General features: G+C 42.7%; 1 protein-coding gene across 1 annotated transcript in view; it reads left to right on the top strand.

The window, feature by feature from the left end:
- Positions 1–18,043, top strand: part of LOC109932135 (teneurin-3) — a 793,882-nt gene extending 775,839 nt beyond the window's left edge. The window contains exons 27-31 of the mRNA XM_048594011.1: positions 2,112–2,347; positions 6,896–7,192; positions 7,493–9,104; positions 11,938–12,068; positions 16,346–18,043. Coding sequence (XP_048449968.1) covers positions 2,112–2,347; positions 6,896–7,192; positions 7,493–9,104; positions 11,938–12,068; positions 16,346–17,101 — 3,032 coding nt within the window. The 3' untranslated portion in view covers positions 17,102–18,043. The remainder of the gene's footprint in view (positions 1–2,111; positions 2,348–6,895; positions 7,193–7,492; positions 9,105–11,937; positions 12,069–16,345) is intronic.
- Positions 18,044–23,352: the final 5,309 nt, after the last annotated feature.

The raw sequence follows: 23,352 nt of genomic DNA, 5'->3' as shown, positions 1-23,352 counted from the left end.
TAGCCAGAATATCCTTCCTCAAAAACCATTCTCACCCTAATTATAATTTCTTCCTGTTCTGTCAGAAGATACAAAAGCTTAAACACACATACCAACAGATTCGAGAACAGCTTCTTCCCCCATTGTTATTAGACTTCTGAATGGACTATTCTAATTTTAAATTTAATGTTGATCTCGCTCTTTGTGCACCTTCTCTGCAGCAATACCATTGTATTCGTCACTCTGTTCTACTACGCTAATGCCCTTTGTATGGTATGATCTGCCTGTACTGCACACTAAACAAAGCTTTTCACTGTTCCTAGGTACATGAGACAATAATAAACCAAAATCAATTCAAAAAATGAGGAGATCAAACTTGCATGTCAGAAGAATTGGTGTCAAAAGAACTGATTTTTTAACCATTACATTCCTGGATGAGGTTCCGAATTACTCAGAGAAACTGAGTTATTCCATAGATTATTAATACTTCTGAGCTGCTGGTAGTATTGTTGCTATATCTGATGTGTTAACACCCATGAGTTATGTCAAATCATGCTGCAGCGGTGTTAATAATTGCATTGTATTGGTCACATGCAAGATGCAATTCATCGCCTTCCAAGGATGGCTGTAGGTGGCAGGCAGGAGACCAAAGTGGACAATGCCATGTATAAGCTAGCCAGAGTGAATTGAATATCAATCCAGGGATTCACACAGGTTGCTGAAAATGCAGGCAGAATCCCACATCATCAAGCAAGTCACTGCAAGTCTGAGATCAGCTCCTGGTTATCCATGATATCCAGCCAGAAGTTAACCAGCTTCTTCACATGCATCTTTGGAAATTCATTGAGTTCTCAAGACTTTCCAGCCCTCTCTTTTCTCTTACCAGCAGAGCATTTGAGGAATAATTCGCAGAGGAGCAAAAGAGATGTCGAGGAGAGTAAAGAAACTGCAGAGCATATTCTAAACAAATAAAGAACAAACCCTGACATTCAGGGGTTAAAACTGAAATCCTTGTGAACACTATTTAACAACGTCATTAACCTGTCAAAAATGAAGCAGCAACTTTGTTGAAGTACCCACTCAGGAATTTAATGCTAATATGGTAACCGTTGTTAATGGAACCCAGTAGGATTTCAATCCCCAAGCAGTTCAGGTTACAGGGAAGTTCATACCATAAGCAGCTTGGTACTAACCTCCTGACACCTCAGCACTCTTTTTACTGTCAGTCAAGCAAGAGCTTTGTGATTAGGCAATTGTTGCAATACTAAGGCAGCTATAAAAGTCTGCATCATACATAGCATCCCAATTATAGAGGGAATGCTTTAGAAACAAGGCAATTACAAGAAGTTGATGTATGGCTGTATGCTAGCTGAGTCTCTTTCTCTCTCTCTCTCTCTCTCTCTCTCTGGCTCCAGTTATGTAGTCACTGGTAATGTAGAAATGGGAAGAAGACTGCATTGATGGAAGGATTTGGGAAAAAAAGTCACAACATGTGTCAAAATATCTTTTGACTGTCTTTCAGCTTTCAGATTAGTGTAATGATGGAGCGATCATCAATTACAGCTGCTGTATGAGACACTTGAAAATCACTGGCCCTAAAATGTGTTTCTAAGCCAGGTTTTCGTGGGTCTTGTAACATCATCATTTAAATCTTTTCCGCCAGTGATTTTGTTTCTGAAGATTGGGCCTTCATTGTTGTGTAACATGACAGGTATTAAAGAACCATTGAGATCCCCAGTTAGACTTGCAAATGTGTATCTGTAAGAAAATAGCAATTGCATTTCTAAAGTAATTACAGTGGATTGGCGTGATGGATTTGATAGAGTACGAGCCAGTCTTGAACTGAACATGGTGCAATGTCATTTTACTTTGAGGCAAAAGAATATAAGAATAGGAATTACATAAATATTTAATTCGCTTCTGTCCAGTTCCTCCAAGTGAGGTATGAGATGATTACATCCCCAAAAATCATTTTTCAACTGTATTCTTTAACAACTGTGATGGTTTAGAAATGAAAATTTTGGATTGTGGCAGGAGTAACATTTAGAACTGAAGTGTTATTGTGATATGAATATTAATGTTCAGATATCCATTTATATTTTAATTAATATTAATTTTCCATTGTATTCTAGATCAGTTGAGAAACAGCTACCAGGTTGGTTATGATAGCTCCCTCCGGGTGATGTATGCCAATGGCATGGATACCAGTTTCCAGACAGAGCCCCATATCCTGGCTGGCACAGTGAATCCAATCATAGCCAAACGTAACATCACACTGCCTGTGGAAAACAGTCTGAACCTGGTGGAGTGGCGATTCAGAAAGGAACAAACTAGAGGAAAAATCAGTATCTTCGGGCGCAAACTGAGGGTAAATAATTTCCTGTTATTTATTAGTTGCTGTGTTCAATTTTTTTACAACATTTGGACACGAGCATCTAAAAAGTCATCTACTTGTTAACTCATTGAATCACATTGCATGATAAATGCATTGAGTGCAAGAGTTTGGGAAGTCATATTGCAGCTGTACAGGACACTGGTTAGCCCACTTTTGGAATATTACAGTTCTGGTTTCCCTGCTATAGGAAAGATTTTGTGAAGCTTGAAAGGGTTCAGAAAGGATTTACAGGAATGTTTCCAGGGTTGGAGGGTTTGATCGATAGGGAGAGGCTGAATCGGCCGGGGCTACTTTCCATGGAGCACCGGAGACTGAGGGGTGACCTTACAGAAGTTTACAAAATTATGAGGGACATGGATATGGTGCATACCAAAGGTCTTTTCCCCAGGGTAGGGGAGTCCAAAACTAGAGGGCTCAGGTTTAAGGTGAGAGGGGAGAGATTTAAAAGGAACCGAAGGGGCAACATTTTCATGCAGAGGGTGGTGCATATGCCAGCAGCTTATGTGATAACCACACTGCATGTGCTTCAGTCAAATAACTGTATCTGACAGTCAATGGGGAACAATCCTTAATCATGAGGGGCATGGATAGAGCAAATAGACAAGGTCTTTTCCCTGGGGTGGGGAAGTCAAAAACTAGAGATCATAGGTTTAAAATAAGAGAGAAAGATTTAAAAGGAACTTAAGGGGCAACTGTTTAACGCAGAGGGTGGCGCGTGTATGGAATGAGCTGCCAGAGGAAGTGGTGGAGGCTGGTACATTTACAACATTTAAAAGGCATCTGGATGAGTATATGAACAGGAAGGATTTAGAGGGATATGGGCCAAATGCCAGCAAATGGGATGAGGTTAATTCAGGATATCTGGTCCACGTGGACAAGATGGACCGAAGGGTCTGTTTCCATGCCGTACTGCTCAGACTCTGCCTGTATCTATGCTCAGAGCTATTGGATCTCCTGCACCAAGGAAAGATGAAGATGTTAGGCAGGGAGGAACCACATAACCCCCTTCAAAACACATCTGATGTTCCACCCATTCATTTAAATTACTAAAGAATAGAGATGTAATCCATAACTATGTCTCTTACCTAAAAAGTTTGTCCAGATTGATGTGGGATGCTTTTCATGTCCACCATGGCTCAAACTGCTGTATTCTTGGCTCTAAGTCAAAAGGATTTACTTTCAAATCCTACTTCAGGACCTTAGTGTTGGAAACTAACCTTGCATTCCATTTCAATGCTGAGGGTATGCTGTACTTTGGTAGGAAGAATGGAGGCACAGATTATTTTCTAAATAGGGAAAGGCTAGAGAATTTCTGAGGCACAAAGGGGACTTGGGATTCCTAGTTCAGGATTTCTTTAAGATTGACATGTGTCAGTTAGGAACGCAAATGTAATGTTAGCATTCATTTTAGAAGTGCTACAGTACAAGAGTAGAGTGATACTACTAAGGCTGTAAAAGGATCTGGTCAGACTGCATTTGGAATATTGTGAGCAGTTTTGGGCCCCGTATCTGAGGAAGGATGTGGGCACTCAGGAATATTACAGGAATGATCCCGGGGATGAAGGGCTTGTCATATGTGGAGCAGTTGAGGGTTCTGGGTCTGTACTCGATGGAATTTAGAAGTATTGGTGGGGGGTGGATTTCATTGAAAATTACAGAATACTGAGCATCCTGGATAGAATGGGAATGGAGAAGATGTTTCCACTAGTAGGAGAAACTAGTACCCAAGGGTACAGCCTCAGAGTGAAGGGATAACCCTTTAGAACTGAGATGAGGAGAATTTCTTCAGCCAGAGGGTGGTTAATCTGTGGAATTCATTGCCGCAGAGGGCTATGGAGGCCGGGTCACTGAGTGTGTTTAAGACAGAGATAGATCGGCTCATGATTAGTACAGGGATCAGGGTTTCAGGGAGTAGGCATGAGAATGTGTTTGAGAAAAACATGTCAGCCATGGCAGAACAGACTCAATGGACTGAATGTCCTCATTCTACTCCTATATCTTATGATGTAATGCAGTGTTGAAAGTGCTGTCTTCTGGAAGATGAATGAGAGCCTTGCCTGCTCTATCAAGTGGCTGGAAAAAATGTGATGTTAATTTAAAGAAGAATTGGAAATATTGTATTTGTACGTCTTCATTCCCCAACAATGAACATCGCAATAATAGATTATCCGAGTGTTATCATATTGCTAATTGTTGGGTTCCTGGATTTTCTTCCTCATAACAATGATTGTATGTCAAAATTACTTTGTTAGTTGTAAAAGCACTTTAAGGTGTCCTGAGATCATGGAAGGCAACATATAAATGCAAGAAATAACAAAGTGTGGAGCTGGGGGAACACGACAGGCCAGGCAGCATCAGAACAGCAGGAAAGTTGACGTTTCGGTTCAGGACCCTTCTTCAGAAATGGGGAGGGAGAAGGGAGCTCAGAAGCGGCATGGTGGCTCTGTGGTTAGCACTGGTGTCTCACAGCGCCAGGGGCCCGGGTTCGATTCCAGCCTCGGGCGACTGTCTTTGTGGAGTTTGCACGTTCTCCCCTTGTCTGTGTGGGTTTCCTCCGGGTGCTCCGGTTTCCTCCCACAGTCCAAAGATGTGCAGGTTAGGTGGATTGGCCATGATAAATTGCCCGTAGTGCTCAGGGATGTGTAGATTAGGTGCATTACAAGGGGATGGGTCTGGGTGTGGACTTGTTAGGCCGAAGGGCCTGTTTCCACACTGTAGGGATTCTATGATTCTGTGAAATAAATAGAGAGAGGAGGGGTGGGGCTGGAGAAGGTTGGGTGGGGCGAATAGGTGGGAGAAAAGAAGGACAGGTTGTGTCAGGTTAAGGAGGCAGGGATGAGAAGGGAGGGTTAGACATGGGATGTGGCCGGGGGCGGGGAGATTTTAAAGCATACGTGTGATTTTCGGCTAAGAAAGGAATCGATCTTAGCTGTAACACTGATTATCTCAGATCATGCAATAACAATGGTAACATGAATGAGCAAAACAGGACCTCAACAAGCATTCAGTTCTTTCAGGAGGCAATGAGTCAATGGAACAAAATTTGTTTTCCATGAATATGAAAAATAAGATTCACAAATCCTGCTTATGTGTAATTGGATACATTTTTATGAATCCATGCAAGTTGAATTTTAATGAATGAAACCTCGTATATTCAAAAGCTTTGTTTAAAGTTCAAAGCTATTATTGACAATAAAAAATACATTATCATGCAAACCCCGTACCAGTTGTAATAAAGGGTGCAGTACATTTTGATGCTAGTAATATTCTGGAAGCATCAGCCTCAAGAGAACAAGGGGGTGTCTATGAATATTGTCAGCTCTTCAATGTATTGCATTTGACTAACCTTAACCACTCCAAACCCTTCACATCATATCACTGATCAACATCGTAACTACTGGTACTCACATAGCGCACTTAATGTGGCAAATGGTCACAAGGTGCTTCAGATAAGTATTATGACAGGAAAACTTGACCGTACAGGTCATAAATTGCTAAACGGAGACAGAAGTCTAAACATTTTGCACTCTTCAGGACTGCGATGCAAGAAATAGACTTAAAAAAAAGAGCTAGCGTGAGATGAGAGTGCTGACTGATGAGGCAGTCATTTGCATGTAGAGCAGCAACAGCAGTTAACTAGCAATCTTAAACTGCTTTCACTGTTTTTTCAATGATAATGTCCCAATGATGACCTTCTTCTCATGCTGTATCAATTGTTGACCTTCTTTCTCAAGTCTCTTTCTTATGTCCTCATTTGAAGAGTGCGCAATGTAAAAGCTTCACTTCGCGTCTCCTTTTTGCAATGTTAAAAGCTTGGCACGAAGTCACATGTGGAGATAGTGTAGCCGAAGACCAAAAACCCAATTAACATTTTTATGGAGCATCTTAACGGTGGAAAGAGAGAATGAGGGTTTTAGAGAGGCGATTCTGAGGCTTATGGTTTTGTTTACTGAATCAAATGAAGAGTGTCTGAACATCATTGCGGTGAGATTGTGATTGTTCAACATTATTCCCCAGTTTAGTGGTGTTTCATTCATAATCATGAAATTGTCAGTGATCGGTTTCATCCACACTGCCTCTTCAACCACCACCAATTTGTTCGGTTTGTCACTAACTGACTTTACTCTGTGTGTGAGCACATCCTTATTCTTTTGGAATTGTAATAGGTAATGGATATCGCTGCTTCTTTTCTTTTTGAAAAAATGAACAAACTTTGTCCCTATTTATGAAGCTCAGGCCGTGGGAAGACAATCTCAAATGTTTTCCAAAACACGCCTGTAAACGTGCTACAGATCAATGTGGAAAAGGCTTTGAGCAGAAGCCAAGCTGTCTTTTAATTCAGTGAAAAGGCAGTTAAATTCATTGTTCATTTACATCAGGAAGTATGTCAAAAGTAATTTGCACTGAGGAACAAAATCAATCACTTTGAACACTTTAGAAAACAGCCAGTTTGTCTGAAAAGCAATAGTGGGGTGGGACATGAGCACTCCTAATTGATTTCTTCTGGGTGTTTTCTATAAGGTGAACGGCAGGAACCTCCTCTCCATTGACTTCGATCGAACAACTCGGACAGAGAGGATCTATGATGATCACCGCAAGTTTCAGTTGAGGATCGTCTATGATCAGTCAGGCCACCCAACGCTCTGGCTGCCAAGCAGCCGACTGACAGCCGTCAACATCACCTATTCCTCCACTGGCCAGATCTCCAGTATTCAGCGGGGCCCACTGGGCGAGAAACTGGAATATGACAACAAGGGGAGAATTATGTCCCGCATGCTGACTGACGGAAAAACCTGGAGTTACACATACCTCGACAAGGTATGTGTAACAATAAGGAAGCACGTACCCTTTCTCGAAGCGTTTGAGGGTGCATCCTTTTCTCTAAAGCACATTCGGCACCAAAAAATAATTAAACGTAGTCTGGCACAGTGTAGTTACACATTACATGGTAAAGCTAATGATCTTAAACTGCAAATTTACATGTCCAAGTAGATTATTGCCTAGCTTTGCTAAAGACGTTTAGGTCAAGGATGACTTAATTAAGTAAATGTATTCTCATTCAGAATGATAATTTCCTTTGTCACGTAATTTGCAATTATATTCTGTTCTGTTTTACAGTCCATGGTGCTACTTCTGCACAGCCAACGCCAGTACATCTTCGAGTATGATTTATTGGATCGTCTGTCTGCAGTCACGATGCCCAGTGTCGCCCGTCACACCATGCAGACCATTCGCTCCATTGGCTATTACCGTAATATTTACAACCCCCCAGAGAGTAATGCCTCCATGATTGTGGACTACAGTGAGGAAGGGCTGCTCCTGCAGACGGCTTACCTGGGAACAGGCCGGCGTGTGCTGTACAAGTACAGGCGGATGTCAAAGCTGTCCGAGCTCCTGTACGACAGCACGCGGGTCAGCTTCACCTACGACGAGACTGCCGGCGTGCTCAAGACGGTCAACCTACAGAGCGAGGGCTTCATCTGCACCATCAGATACCGGCAAATTGGCCCCCTGGTCGACCGACAGATCTTCCGTTTCAGCGAAGACGGCATGGTGAACGCCCGCTTCGACTACAGCTACGACAACAATTTCCGGGTGACCAGCATGCAAGCCGTCATCAACGAGACGCCCCTGCCCATTGACCTGTACCAGTTCGACGACATCTCCGGCAAGTTTGAGCAGTTTGGCAAGTTCGGCGTGATCTACTACGACATCAACCAGATCATTTCAACGGCTGTGATGACATACACCAAGCACTTCGACGCACACGGACGGATCAAGGAGATCCAGTACGAGATATTCCGGTCCCTCATGTACTGGATCACCATTCAGTACGACAACATGGGGCGGGTGACCAAGCGAGAGATGAAGATTGGCCCCTTTGCCAACACCACCAAGTATGGCTACGAGTACGATGTTGATGGGCAGCTTCAGACCGTCTACTTGAACGATAAAATCATGTGGAGGTATAACTACGACTTGAATGGGAACTTGCATTTGCTGAACCCTGGCAGTAGTGCCCGCCTGACCCCACTCCGCTACGATCTGCGAGACCGGATCACTCGCTTGGGTGACGTCCAGTACAAGCTGGATGAAGATGGCTTCCTGCACCAGCGGGGGGGTGACGTTTTTGAATACAACTCCAAGGGCCTCCTTACCAGAGTTTACAGCAAAGCGGGTGGCTGGAACATCCAGTACCGTTACGATGGCCTGGGGCGACGTGTCTCCAGCAAGACCAGCATCGGTCAGCACCTTCAGTTCTTCTACGCTGATCTGAACTACCCGAACCGAATAACTCATGTCTACAACCACTCCAGCTCAGAGATCACCTCCCTCTACTACGACCTGCAGGGTCACGTCTTTGCGATGGAGATCAGCAGTGGGGAGGAGTTTTACATTGCTTCCGACAATACCGGCACACCACTGGCTGTGTTCAGCAGCAATGGTCTGATGATTAAGCAGATTCAATATACTGCCTACGGCGAAATCTACCTGGACTCAAACCCTGACTTTCAGCTGGTGATTGGCTTCCACGGTGGCCTGTATGATCCTTTAACAAAGCTGATCCACTTTGGGGAGAGGGACTACGATATCCTGGCCGGGCGATGGACAACCCCTGACATCACCGTTTGGACAAAAGTCGCCTGTGACCCAGCACCGTTCAACCTTTACATGTTCAGAAATAATAACCCAGTGGGCAAAGTCGAGAATATCAAGGACTACATCACAGGTAAAAGAGAAATTCAACCGAGCCAAATCCTTGTCAGTGAAATCTGCCAAGTTCACACCAATTTACTCAGCAAGGAATTGAGCAAATCTCTCCGAAACGATTGTTCGGTTTGGCAAAGAGATAAGCTAAAAATAACTTGAGTGAACAAAAGAGAATTATTGCCCATCAAATGAACTGTTACATTTCAGTCTATAAGACCTGAAATGGCACGGCAGTGTGGTAGCAGGAGATTTTTTTGTTCCCATGATGAACTTCCGAATGGACAACAAAGTTCAAATTGAATAGAAGTAAACGTCATGTGAAGCATACTGTAAAACACAGGAACAGGAGTAGGCCATTCAGCCCCTCAAGGCTGTTCCTCCTGAGATTATAGCTGATTTGTGATCTAACTTTATATCCCTGAGCCTTTGACCCATACCCCTTAACACCTAAATAAAAGTTGTTTTCAGAAATGCAAGGAAGTAACAGGTATTATCTGGAGGTTGATAGCTGATGTTGTTGAGGTGGTGACTTTTTTAATCCAAAAGTGAGTGCCACTGGCTAGGACAGAATTTATTACCCATCCCTAATTGCCCGGAGGGTCGCTAAGAGTCAACAACGTTGCTGTGGATCTAGGAGTTACATGTAGGCTAGACTGGATAAGATAGCAGATTTCCTTCCCTAAAGGACATTAGCAAACCAGATGGGTTTTTAAAACAGCTGACAGTGGTTCCATGGATGCCATTAGACCAGTATAGTTTTAATTCCAGATATGTATTGAATTCAGAATTTGCCATGTGTCATGTGAACCCATACCCCCAGATTATTACCCTGGGCTCTAGACTATTAGTCCAGTGACAATACTACCACATCACTGTCTCCTGTTTGGCTATTGTACGTTTTGCCATACGTAGGATCAATTATCATTTACTAGCTATTCAATCCTTAAAAAAAGTTGCTGCAAGAATTCTTGGAGGAAATAAAATTATCTATTGTTTATAATTCAGCCTGAGTTTTAAAAAAAAGTGCTGTTTCTGCTTAGTTATGTCAAATTCTTGCACCTTCCTCCCCGAAAAGACTCTGTATAGTTTGCTGAGCATGTTCTGTTTGAAGGCAGCATTGGTATTATTTAATTTGTTTTTTTTTTCAAACTTAGTCAAACATATTACAACACACCTCCAGGGCTATGGGACTTAAACCAGGATCTTCTGGCCCATTGACACAGCCAATCTAGCACAAGCCCCACTTCATTCTGTTTGTTTGCCAACTGTCAACTTAGTGGGATTAGCTGTGACAACTTGTTTAGCCAGTCAGTGCAGAATTGAACTGGAACCTAGTCTATATACACTGAGAAACTGCTATTTACAGACACCATATTACATTTGTGCACTTCCAATGAGTGGGCCCTCATTTAAGTCTTCCCCTGTTGCGTTCAATCCACCACAGGAATACAATTAACACCCAATTAATAGAGCCCTCATGGCACAGTGATAGCATTCCTGCCTCTTGGCCAGAAGGTCAAAGTTTAAATCCCAAGTGCCCCAAAAATGTCCCAAATCTGAGCAGCTTGTTTAAGTGACTAGAATAAGACCATCTCAGCAGACAAGCCAATATAGAAGGGCTCTTGTGGTGCAATAGTAATGTTCCTACTGCTGATCAGGTTCAAGTCTCACCTGCTCCAGAAGTGTGCAATAACATCTTTGACAGGTTGATGAGGGCAGTGTCTCTACAATTAACACTATGTTCCCTGGATTTTCGTACAGATGGAACCTAATTTTAAAGTATTAAGAGTGGGTCTGTATATTTAAAATGGATTTACAATTTATCCTATCAGCCCACACAGTGGCCAGCCTGTTTGTACAGCATGCTGACCTTCTTTTCTTCCTGTATTTCTTCCTGTAAGTTACAACCCTTTTCCCTCCTGATAACATCAAACGCCCTACAGCGTTTTCTATGTGTAAGAACAATCAAGAGTTGTGAATTTAGCGTGCACCTGGCAAACACTGGATTTTTACCTTGATAGTATCTATGTGGTCCTCCAAATCATAGGGGAAACTCCAAACTGGAGGCCCAGGACTGGACACTCGCAGTTATTAAAAGTGTTATCATCTTTTTCTTCAACCACATAATGCACTTGGCAGCATCTTTCGTTGGGTTAGATGAATGGTGTTGGGAGCAGAACACCACTTATCCGTAAAGTGAGCACAGCCATCCCAGGATTCCCAGGATGTGCTAGCCACATGTATTATAATTAGTTGAGGTCATCATGTCTGTGTTCTGTGTGTTCGCTGAGGTTCTACAATGGTTCCCCAACTTTAAGGCCAAGTCTGGGAGGATAATGTCAGTAATGGTCATACAGGAAACGGGAGTAGGCCATTCAACTGTTTGAGCCTGTTCCACAATTCAATGAGATAATGGCTGATCTGTGGCCGAAGTCATATACCTGCCATACTAATGCTGAACAAAAATTTATCCATCTCAGATTTAAAATCAAGACTGATCCTGCATCTACTGCAGATGAACAGAAAACTGGAGAGGAAAAGAAATGCTAACTGAAAGGATTGTGTTTTGGTGCTGAATCAGATACAAAGAATCACCCTGACATCTTCCCTAGTAAACTTTCTAATGCCCCACACCATTGCATGACAGGAAAGGCGATTGAGAAAATATCTTCTTTTTGGGATGTATTCCACTTTTACATGACAGAAGAGTTTACACACTTCAAAAATGCTGGTGTGTCAAGTATATAGCACAATAAAACACACATTTTGTTTGTGCTGTGGGGTCCATCTGTTCTGAAAGTGACTGATACCTTTGTTGTATTCTCGTTCTCAATATTATCTTGTCTCCACAGATGTCAACAGTTGGCTACTGATGTTTGGGTTCCAGCTCCACAATGTTATTCCTGGTTTTCCTGTGCCAAAGCAGGGCCTGGAAGAACCTTCATATGAACTTATAAAGAGTCAAGAATGGAACGATGAACCGGTAAGCTTTGTCAACACTATCACCCGGTGACAAAATGATGCAAAGCAAACAAAGCCTTTGATATCTAGGGCAGAGTTAATGTCACGGTGTTGATGGGGTGATAACCCAGATCCTTAAGGAGGAATGCAGTCATCAGCACCTCCCCCATCTAAGATTTTGGAGTTCACTTTAAATTTAATTGTAAGACTATATCAATTGCAATTAGAAAATGAGTTAGCGTGAGTAAATCTGTGTTTACTAGTTCTGATTGGTTACAAGAGCCATCCCATGGACAAACCTGTTTTCATAAGGCTTACAGAACTTATTAAGTTTATCAGAACAAGTGCAAAAACAGTTCATAATAAGGGTTGTTGTTTTCATTCACTCTAATTCAGCATGCCCGTTCATCCCAGTGATTGACAAAGCACTTGTCTCTTATCGTATTCTATTTGACAGAAGCTCTCCTGTTTTCATTCTTTCTTCCTTGTCCATCAAACCACCAAGAATCACCACTTATTAACCCTAGTCACTCACTACTCCTTGAAGATATTTTTAATCAACCTGTTCAAAGATGTTATTGCACATCCCCGGAGCAGGTTGAACTTGAACACAGGTCACCTGGCAGAGGTAGGCACACTACCACCATTCTACAATAGCACTCAAGAGGCTCCCTAGCACATTAGTACGTGGAGATAGCAAGAAATGCAGATGCTGGAGTAAGAGTCAATGCAGTGTGGAGCTGGAGGAGCACAACAGCTCAGGCAGCATCAGATGAAGGGTCCTGATCTGAAACGTTGACTTTCCTGCTCCTCTGATGCTGCTTGACCTGCTATGTTCCTCCATCTCCACACATTAGTACATGAACAGCTCATGGTCAATCGTGGATTGGCTAGATAATGTCTGCCCAATTCCTGACTGTTTTCTTTAAGAGTAATTGTCATCTTTATGACATCAGTTCCTGGTCACTCCTGTTCATTTTTTGATATGCCAATCATTTTGTCATCACCTCTTTTGCCTCTTAGCTTCCTAACTCCCCGGATCTTTCACAAGTCAAGATGGCACCAGTGATTAACCAGTAATTAACCTCCCAGTCATTAACAATCATTCCAAATGTCACAATTTATTCCAAAACCGATCAATATCCTTTAATTAAAAGGTTTCCAGTTGTTATCTGAAACACATTAACTGATGATATTTTCCAAAGGCCATATGGCCTTCTTTTCTCTGAGACTTTAATGTATTTTAAGTTACAAAAACTAAACCATTTTAAAGCATAGCTGTGTATCTTGTGAAAACCTGTTACCTCAAAGCATTCCCACATGTGTGAGCCTAAGTTTATATTAGCTTGAAACCTAAAACCATTAACCCATGACCAGTTTTGGAATGGCCAATTTGCCTTTCTTCCTTCCGGAAATTGTTTACAACTAACTGCGCTCAAATAGAATGTATTTTAATTCCTCACTTGCTTAATCATTAATTATTGAAAAATTATATCATCCTATTGTGAAATGGTGCGATTTATTGGCTATCAGGAAGAAGCAGCTTCAAGTACTGGTATAAGGCACTTTGTGGAAAAACAATTAGATATGACAAACCAGTTTTTATTTGCCTGTGAGGTTAGGGGCTGGATTTTTATCATTTCTCCCTCCCCACAATGAGAGAACGTTTGAACAATGAAATCACCATTGACCTAGATTTACCTGCTCTTATCCCAGAGTTTCACAATCAGCTGTGTATACATGGTGGACTTCCCTCCCATCCATCTGTGCAGTTTGTCCAGATGAGAACTGAACTCACACACACACACACACAAACAATTGATGTGCTACTTTAAGCCAGTGGGATCTTTGCAGTAGTCATTGAGGAATTGTTTCCTTAACGTTGCAGATTATTGTCCTTGATGGCCAGAGGTAAACTGCTGATACTTCATGTTGCGAAAGATTTATCTCTTGTGAGCAAAAATAAATTAGTTGCAGGCACATTATTTAATAGTTTGAAACTACCATAATTTGTCTTTCATTTAATTAAATAATACAGCACTGCAGCTGACAAAACAGATGTTAGGCTGTTTTAATTGATCTCTTAAAAGAGATGCTGCCTATATAGAAAGGATTTTATGTGTCGTTATTTTCCACAGGTTGATTGATTTATTGATTGTAATGTTGTTTGAAGATGAGTGCTAGGACCCCTTGCCATGGCTGTCCCGTTTCTTATTCCTCTCAAAATGGAATGTGTAGTTTAAGTGGCATTCCCTCCATCACCTTATCAAACAGCGGATCTTCATGTGTGGATATACACAATGCAAGTACCAATCGGCCATTTGGCCATGTAGGAGGCATCAAATCTCAGCCTCACCCTTTAACACATCCACCTTACTTGATACAGAGCAGGAGTTGGCCCTCTAGCTCACACCCCTGCTGCCAGTACCCTCTCTGTGAACACATGTTCCCTGACTCTACCCCAGGATAGCCCAACTCTAACCATAAGCTTGTGAATTATTAGAGACGTTCTGTACTGTTGTCACCAGTAGGAATAGTTTCTCTCTATCTGCCCTATCTAATTATTGAATCATTTTAAATACACACTTAAAAGACCCTGAAACCTCTATGTCCATGGTAACAAATTCCTAGTCGACTCAATCTGACTGTAAGACATAGAAGCAGGCCATTTGACCCATTGAGTCTGCTCTGCCTTTCGATGAGATTGTGGCTGATCTAATCATTCTCAACTTTATTGTTCTGCCTTTTCCCCATGACCCTTGATTCCCCAACTGATTACTAATCTGTCTATCTCAATTTTAAGTGTACTTAATGACCCAGCCTCTACTGTCCTCTGCAGTAAAGAATTCCACAGACCCATGCCCTCTGAGAGAAGAAATTCTTCCTCATATCTGTCCTAACTGGGTGACCCTTTGCTCTGAGTTTATGCCCTCTGGTCCTAGATGCTCCCAGTAGTGGGGGAATAACATCTCTGTGTACACTCTGGCAAACCCGCTAAGAATCTTATATTCTCCTAAACACCAAAGTATACAGGCCCATCCTATTAATTTCTCCTCGTACGAAAATTCCCTCCAGACTTAGGATCAACCGGGTGAAGCTTCTCTGGAGTGCCTCCAATATCAGTATATCTTTCCTTTAAACAGGGGCCCAAAATTGTCCACAGTAATCCGGTTGTGATCCAACTAGTGCCTTGTACAGCTTTAGCAAAACTTCCCTTTTTGTTTTGTTCCACTGCCTTTGAAATAAAGCCCAACATTATGTGCTGAACTTGGATGTTACCTTTCATGATCCTTGCATGAGGATCCCCTAAATCTCTCTGTACTGCAGCGTTTCTGCTTTAAACAATATTCAGCTCTGCTATTGTTTCTGCCAAAGTGCATAACCTCTCATATCCCTACATCAAATTCTATCTGCCAAGTTTTTGTCCACTTGTTTAACTTGTCCCCCTGCAGACTCTTTGAGTCATCTTCACCACGCGCCTCCCCAGCTATTTTGTGTCAGCTGCAAACTGGGCTACAGTACAGTGACTTCCCTTAACCAAGTCATTAATATTTTTGTAAATAATTGTGACTTCAGCACTGAACCCCATGGCATGCCCCTCATTACACATTGCTAAACTGAAAATGCTCCACTTACCTGTCTCCTACGAGTTGGCCAATCCTCTATCCGTGCTAACAGGTTACTCTTACGATTGTGGTGTGTTACTTTATTAAGTAGCCTTATGTGCAATACCTTCACTGATCAAGTTTCAGAAATTGTACACATTGCATCTACTGCAACCAATCCTCTCAATTTAAATCTTTAGTCCCAGTAACATTTTGGTCAGTCTGCACTGCAACCCCTGCAAAGCCAATGTGTCCTTCCTCAGCTTTTCTTGTAACTGAGCACAGTACTCTAGACATGGTCTGAGCAGGGCTTCACACAACTGCAGCACAACTTTGTATTCCCTCCCCCTTTGAACAAAGGCCATCCATCCCTTAGCTTTTTACATTACCTCTGTATCTGTCTTTCAGTTCTTCGTCATGTTCGGACATGAAGCCTCTATCTTTCTTAGGTCCAAATGGGATGACCTCAACTCTCCCCATTGATGTACATTTACAACTTGTATTGATGTTTCTTTAGATCTGTTTTTGTGTTTGGAAATACATCTTGGCATTTTACTTTCCTAGTGCATTAAATAGGAAAAACAGCATTTTACAACAAAAGGGTAGTTTATCTATTGTATTTTGTTTCAGAATGCAAAAGGAATTTATATGTACTCAGAAGTAATACTCAATTTTTTTTTGTACTTGTTTCTAGGTTTTTTCTGGAGTACAACAAACCATAGCACGGCAAGCAAAGGCTTTCATGGGCCTGGGGAAAATGCCAGAAATTCAGACTGGCAAACACCAAGCCAGTGGAGAGAAGCCATGGCTCTGGTTTGGAACAGTCAAATCTCTGGTTGGCAAGGGGGTCATGCTTGCAGTGAATCAAGGAAAAGTGACAACCAACGTGCTCAACATTGCAAACGAAGACTGCATTAAAGTTGCAGCTGTACTGAACGGAGCATATTACCTGGACAACTTACATTATACAATTGAGGGCAAGGACACTCACTACTTCATCAAAACTGCTTCACCTGAAAATGACCTTGGCACTCTGCGGCTGACCAGCGGACGCAAGGCATTAGAGAATGGCATCAACGTCACTGTTTCCCAGTCCACGGCTGTGGTGAGTGGCAGGACTCGAAGGTTTGCCGACATCGAAATACAGTACAGCGCTTTGTCCCTCCACATTCGCTATGGGACAACCCTGGATGAGGAGAAGGTTCGGATACTGGAACAGGCCAGACAGAGAGCGCTGGTGAGTGCTTGGACCAGAGAACAGCAGAGAGTGAGAGACGGCGAGGAAGGAATCAGGTTATGGACAGAAGGAGAGAAGCGACAGCTGCTGAGTGCTGCCAAGGTGCAAGGATATGATGGGTACTATGTACTCTCTGTGGAGCAATACCCAGAGCTAGCAGACAGTGCAAACAATATTCAGTTCTTAAGACAGAACGAAATAGGAAAGAGGTAACACACAGGCTAGTTGGTGGCTGCCAAAGAGATAAACTTAACACTGTCTTCTCTTTCTTGGAGAACAGAATATTAGTTTTGCTGCCCTTAGTTATCACATGGTTAACTGAGGAAACTGAAGTGTAACTGAAGCTTGCGCTAGACCTCTGTTCAGATCTATTTGTAGCACATGTTCTTTCCTAGAGCTGTTGAACTTGGTGGAACTCTTTTTTTTCTACTCGGCTGGAGCCTACAAAGATGAAGCAACGTGGTTCCTACAAACAGAAACTTCAAATCACCCCTTGATAAACAGGATTGTCAACTGCTTCATAAAATAATTGTTTACAGTTGAATGATACTACACTCAGACCCAAGGTTGGACTAACATGTAAAAAGAAAAGTTTAACTGTTTTGTACTTGGCCAAATCTGTTGACTGTTTTCTGTTGTTTAAGAAACACTGTAATAAACATTAGAATCAGTGTCCGGATACAGAAACTGTGTATTATGACATGAGTAATCTTTGCTTACCAGAAATAGTCTTACTCTTTTCCTCACAGTAAATGCTGTAAACACATTGGATTTGTGGCACAGAACAAACTCAACAATTTCATCACTATATTGTGGAGTGAGGGGCCTCCTCCTGTTTTCAACTGTGCTGCTTTATACAATGACAATTTGTGCAAAGTAGTGTTGACTCTGGCAACAACAGACAGTTGCTCTTCTCGATTTTGCAATGCCATGGGATTTGCCTTGGGAGGTTACACAAACGTACAAGATCACCCTCACAGCAAAGCAAAGGAAAACTTTTTTTTTCTTTTTTGTAAAGTGTGTGAGACCAGTACCTTATGGAGTTTTTATATGAATTCCAATTTACTGTTCATCAGATACTAGTCTCAAAAGATGTTAATTTATGTAAAGTGTTTCAAAGAAGTTTATACTTGAAAATAAAATCTTTAAAATACAGTGGCTGTTGTGCAACTGATTTTTAATCGGATGAAAGGGGGAAATGTGATTTTCCAAGATCAACTTTTTCACTGGTCTTAATTATATACTTTCATTTATTAAGAAAAAAACAATGAGGAAAATCCATCACTCGCTTATAAACCTGCCCTGAGGAATATTTTCAGCCATTCTTAAGTTGACTTGAATTTTGAACTACAAAAGGGAACTTGATTTAATGCAGAACTTCTGACTCGTGAGAGACTGGAGCAAAACAGTTGCAGAAAATTGTCCTCAACATATGCAAGGAAACTGCAAATCTGTATATAAGAGATAAATCACTGACCATGTGATTCAGCTATTATTTCATGTCAAGTTACCTGGGTGAGTGTGCTTTACTGTTGGTGGTGGTGCAGTTTTAATGAGACCTCAAACCGAGGTCCAGTTTGTCCCCTCACTTATGTATAAATATTCTATGGGCAGTCTTAATAGAAAGAGAGCAAGGAGTCCTCCCTTTTCCTGTTTGGCAAATATTTGGGGCAGGTGGTTTCGAGGAGATGTGAGGAAAAACTTTTCCATTCAAAGGATGGCGGGAATCTGCAACTCACTGGTTGTCAGGGTGGCACAGGCAGAAACTCTCACAATGTTTTAGAATTGCACCAAAGTTTGTTTTATCTGGCACATTATGAACCAGCACGCTCAATAAATTGGCAAAAATTATATACCTGTGAAATAACTGCACAGAGCTTGTTATTTCGTCACCAAGTCACCCTTTATTTACATGCACACAGTACATGGGCTCTGACCAACCAGCTCAGAACCAGTCCCCAGAATGAGGAGACTCCCTGAATCTCCTGTTTGTATCTGTCAGCCAGGGATCTCTGGCCCAGGTTAACAACCCCAATCAAGGATCTCATAGTCAATGAGATTCACCAGGCCCTTGTTCCAATCACCAGAACCTGAAATACTGAAAGTTTACATATCACTGCGATCTCCGTGATGTCCAAGTAGGCAACTGAAGGTGCGAGTGAGAAGGCTCTTTGCTGGTAAGTTTTATTTAAGGCGAAGTGGATTGTTATTTAAGTAATTTATGCTGGAATTAGAGTATAACAGTGATGTGTATAGCCCTTGAATTATGTTTCTATTACTTACATTGTTTTTACGTTCATTATGTGGACCTCTTGATCAACTGGCTCACTCCTGGTCCCACAGGTGCCAGTTAATAAAAGTGTGTTGTATTTTGTTGTGCATTTGTGATGCCAAGACACACAAGACTCTGGCTGAAAAATGGGAATAAAATAATTAGATGGATGTTTTTGACTGGCATGGATGCAATGGGCTGAAGGGCCTTTGATCTTTTCCTGTATTTGGGACCTTGCTGTGCACAAATTTGCGGGGTTGGCTACATTACAACCTTGGTTGCAAAGCACTTTTGGAAACCCTGAGGTTGTGAGAAGTACCATATTTTATTTCAAACATAAACAGTGCAGCACAGGAACAGGCACTTTGGCTCACCATGTCTGAGCCGACCATACTGCCCTTCTAAGCTAACCCCATCTGCCTGCACGTAGTCCATATTCATCCATTCCCTGCCTGCTCATGTGTTTGTCTCAATGCCTTTTAAACATTGCTGTTGTTTCTTCTTCTACCACCTCCTCTGCCAGTGCCAGGCACCTACCACCCTCTGTGTAAAAAACTTGCCTTGCACATCTCCTTTACTTTCCTCTCTCACCTTACACCTATACTCCATAGTATTTGACATTTCCACCCTGCGATACATACTCTGACTATCCACTCTATCCATGACTCTCATAATTTTCTATACTTCTATCAGGTCGCCTCTCAGCCTCCGATGTTTTAGCGAAAACAGTTCAAGTTTGTCCAAACTGTCCTTATAGCTAATACATTCCAATCCAGGCAACATCCTGAGAAACCCCTTTTGCACCCTCTCCAAAGCCTCCACATCCTTCCTATAGTGTGGTGACCAGCACTGCACACATTAGTCAAAACGTGCCCTCACTGAAGTTTTATTCAGTTGCAAATGACTTGCCGACTTCTTAGTGCCCTGACCGATGAAGACAAAGATGCCATATGCCTTCTTAATCATCTTATCCACTTGTTGCCAGTTTTAGTGAGCTGTAGACTTGCATCTCTCAAGATATTTTACTGCATAGAGTCTCCATTCAGCCCAAATAACTTGCAATCATTAAAAATACTTCAATGGCCAATAAAGAACATGGCAAATGAAAAAGGATTTGTTTTCAAAAAGCTTGAATATCTGATCCCCACTCACATAGATAAATTATCCCAAATACTACTTTTTCCTCTCAACCATTACCTAAAAGCTTGTTTAGTATTGTATAATTGACCACAGCGACTGCCACACAAGAAGGTTCATCATTGCTTACTGTTTAAAATAGAGAGAGAAGGATGTATTTAGCTGACATTAAAGCAGAGTTAGTGCCACCAAAGACAAGATCTAATGGCATGACAAACTATGCCATGTGGGAGCTGTTTTCAAACTGGACATCCTTGGTTTGTAGACAAAAAGGGTTTTGCAATGCAGTTCCACCATCCCCTGACAAGTGTCCACAGAACCACAGAATCCCTACAGTAGCCAGAATGACTGCAAAACAGCAACTTGTATTTATATAGTGAATGGATGATTTTTTTATTGTCATGTGTATTTTACAGTGAGAAAAACAGTAAAATACAGTGAAAAGCTTTCCCACTGTCACCACAATCCAGCGCCATTTTGAATAGTTTTAAGAATAAGAAAAAATTAGGAAGTATAGTTTAAAGAGGATCCATCAGTCCTGAACCAGCTCATCATCAACAATGACTGTGCTGCCGTCCTTCGTCCAACGCCTCGCCACCCTCTACACCAGACCCAGCCAAGATGGAAGTTGCTACACTTCAGGCGCCATCCTTTGCGGCTGGGCCGATATCTCCACCGCCACCTTGCTGTTGCCTGCGCAAGACCCTCCAATGTCAGAGTCACATCACTCACCACTAGGCCCACGTCATCGATGTGGCTGTGATGTTCTTCCACCACTGCTTCGCTGCCGCCAGCACCGGACCCAACCAACAACAAAGTCACCGACACTCAGATACTATCTTTCGCTGCTGGCCCGACCTCATCAACATCGCTTCTGCCGATGTAGCAGCCACCCATTCCGATGCCAGGTCCTGTGCTCTCCTGGCGAAGTCAATAAGGGCCGACTCACTGCCACCACGAGGTCCGTGCTGGGCCTACTCGAGTCCGTGCTGGGCCCACTCGAGTCCGTGCTGGGCCCACTCGAGTCCGTGCTGGGCCCACTCGAGTTCCCTGCTGGGCCCACTCGAGTCTGTGCTGGGCCCTGGACACCATGCTGGTACCACTCGAGTCTGTGCTGGGCCCACTCAAGTCCCTGCTGGGCCCACTCGAGTCTGTGCTGGGCCCACTCGAGTCCCTGCTGGGCCCACTCGAGTCTGTGCTGGGCCCACTCGAGTCTGTGCTGGGCCCACTTGAGGGACAAGGGCAGCAGATATATGGGAACACCTTCAAGTTCCCCTCCAAGCCACTCGCCATCCTGATTTGGAAATATATCGCCGTTCCTTCACTGTCATTGGGTCAAAATCCTGGAATTGCCTCCCTAATGGCATTGTGGGTCAACCCACAGCAGGAGGACTGCAGCAGTTCAAGAAGGCAGCTCACCACCACCTTCTCAAGGGCAACTAGGGATGGGCAATAAATGTTGGCCAGCCAGCGACACCTACATCCCACAAAAAGAATAAATAAAACAAAAACATAATCATGACCACACGCTTGACCTCACTCCCATCACATCGATCGCAAATCTCTGATTACTTCTTTTTGCACTCTGCACCCATTTCCACCTACCCCCTCCCAATCTGTTTTGTCCTCAATCCAGAAAGCAAATTCTCACCAATTCCTGTTTAACTAAATGTTCAAAATCCCAACTATCTAGCCTTTGACCTTCCATTCACCATTAAATCTCTGCAGCCACATCAACTCCTTCATTATTGAATCCTCACTGAAATCATGACTTTCATTCAGATGCTAGTGATTCCCTCAGGTCCAAAGGACCAAGACTTGAACTGAAATGATGGCAAATAGTTTAACCATTGCATTGCATGGTTGTACCACATAAAAATAAAGTGTCAGGTCCTGCTTGTCTGTTAAAACTGCTGACTATTACAAGAAATACCGAGAAAACCTCTGACTTAGTTTCTGTATTGGGAACCATATTTTTAAATCCCTCTTCATGTCTCCTTCCCCTTCATCTCCAATAAGAAGTATTTGGAGCACATACTTCTCTGCCACTAAGATTGAACTGATACATTTTCCTATATCTGATGAACCACCGCCTCTCTTAGTCAACTGGGCCAGACTTCCTGCCAGGTTCCCCCTGACCTTACCCTGAGTTCACATCATTCTCTAAATTTTCTCCTATCCCACATCACGTCCAATCCAAGTGTATCTTGTCCATGAGACCCAGCTCTTGCTCCCACCGCCCTATCCCCATCAAACTGTTGGTCACCCAATTTCTCTTTGAGCTACTATACAAGCTGTTCACTGTCCACAGTGACTGACCCCCTTTTGCCTTCAAATTTGCCATCATTTCCCCTCTCCTCAAAAATCCAACATTATATTCTTGCAAACCACCATGTCGTCTCCAGCATCCCTTTCTTCTCCAATGTTTGTGGAAATGCTGTCATTGAAACATAGAAACATAGAAGATAGGGGCAGGAGGAGGCCATTCGGTCCTTTGGGCCTACTCCGCCAATCATGGCTGATCATCCAACTCAATAGGCTAATCCTGCTTTCTCCCATAATCTTTGATCCCATTCGCTTCAAGTGCTACATCCAGTTGCCTTTTGAAGACATTCAATGTTTTGATATCAACTACTTCATGTGGTAATGACTTCCACAGGCTCACCACTCTCTGGATAAAGAAATGTCTCCTTATCTCGGTCATAAATGGTCTATCCTGAATCCTCACTCTGTGACCCCTGCTTCTGGACACACCCACCATCGGGAACATCCTCCCTGCATCTACCCTGTCCAGTCCTGTTAGAATTTTATAAGTCTCTTTGCGATTCCCCTTCATTCATCTGAACTCCAGCGAAAACAATCCTAACCTATTCAATCTCTCCTCCTCATACATCATATTCTCCTCCTGTAATCCCCGAATCAGCCTGGTAAACCTTCGCTGCACTCCCTTGAGAGCATGCGCAACCTTCCTCAAAATAGGACACCAAAACTGCACACAATATTCTAGGTGTGGTCTCACCAAGGCCCTGTATAACTGCAACAACACATCCCTGCT

This window comes from Rhincodon typus, chromosome 3 (genome assembly GCF_021869965.1).
Source record: "Rhincodon typus isolate 14 chromosome 3, sRhiTyp1.1, whole genome shotgun sequence".
Classification (NCBI taxonomy): Eukaryota; Metazoa; Chordata; class Chondrichthyes; order Orectolobiformes; family Rhincodontidae; genus Rhincodon; species Rhincodon typus.
This window is presented reverse-complemented; position numbering and strand designations above follow the sequence as displayed.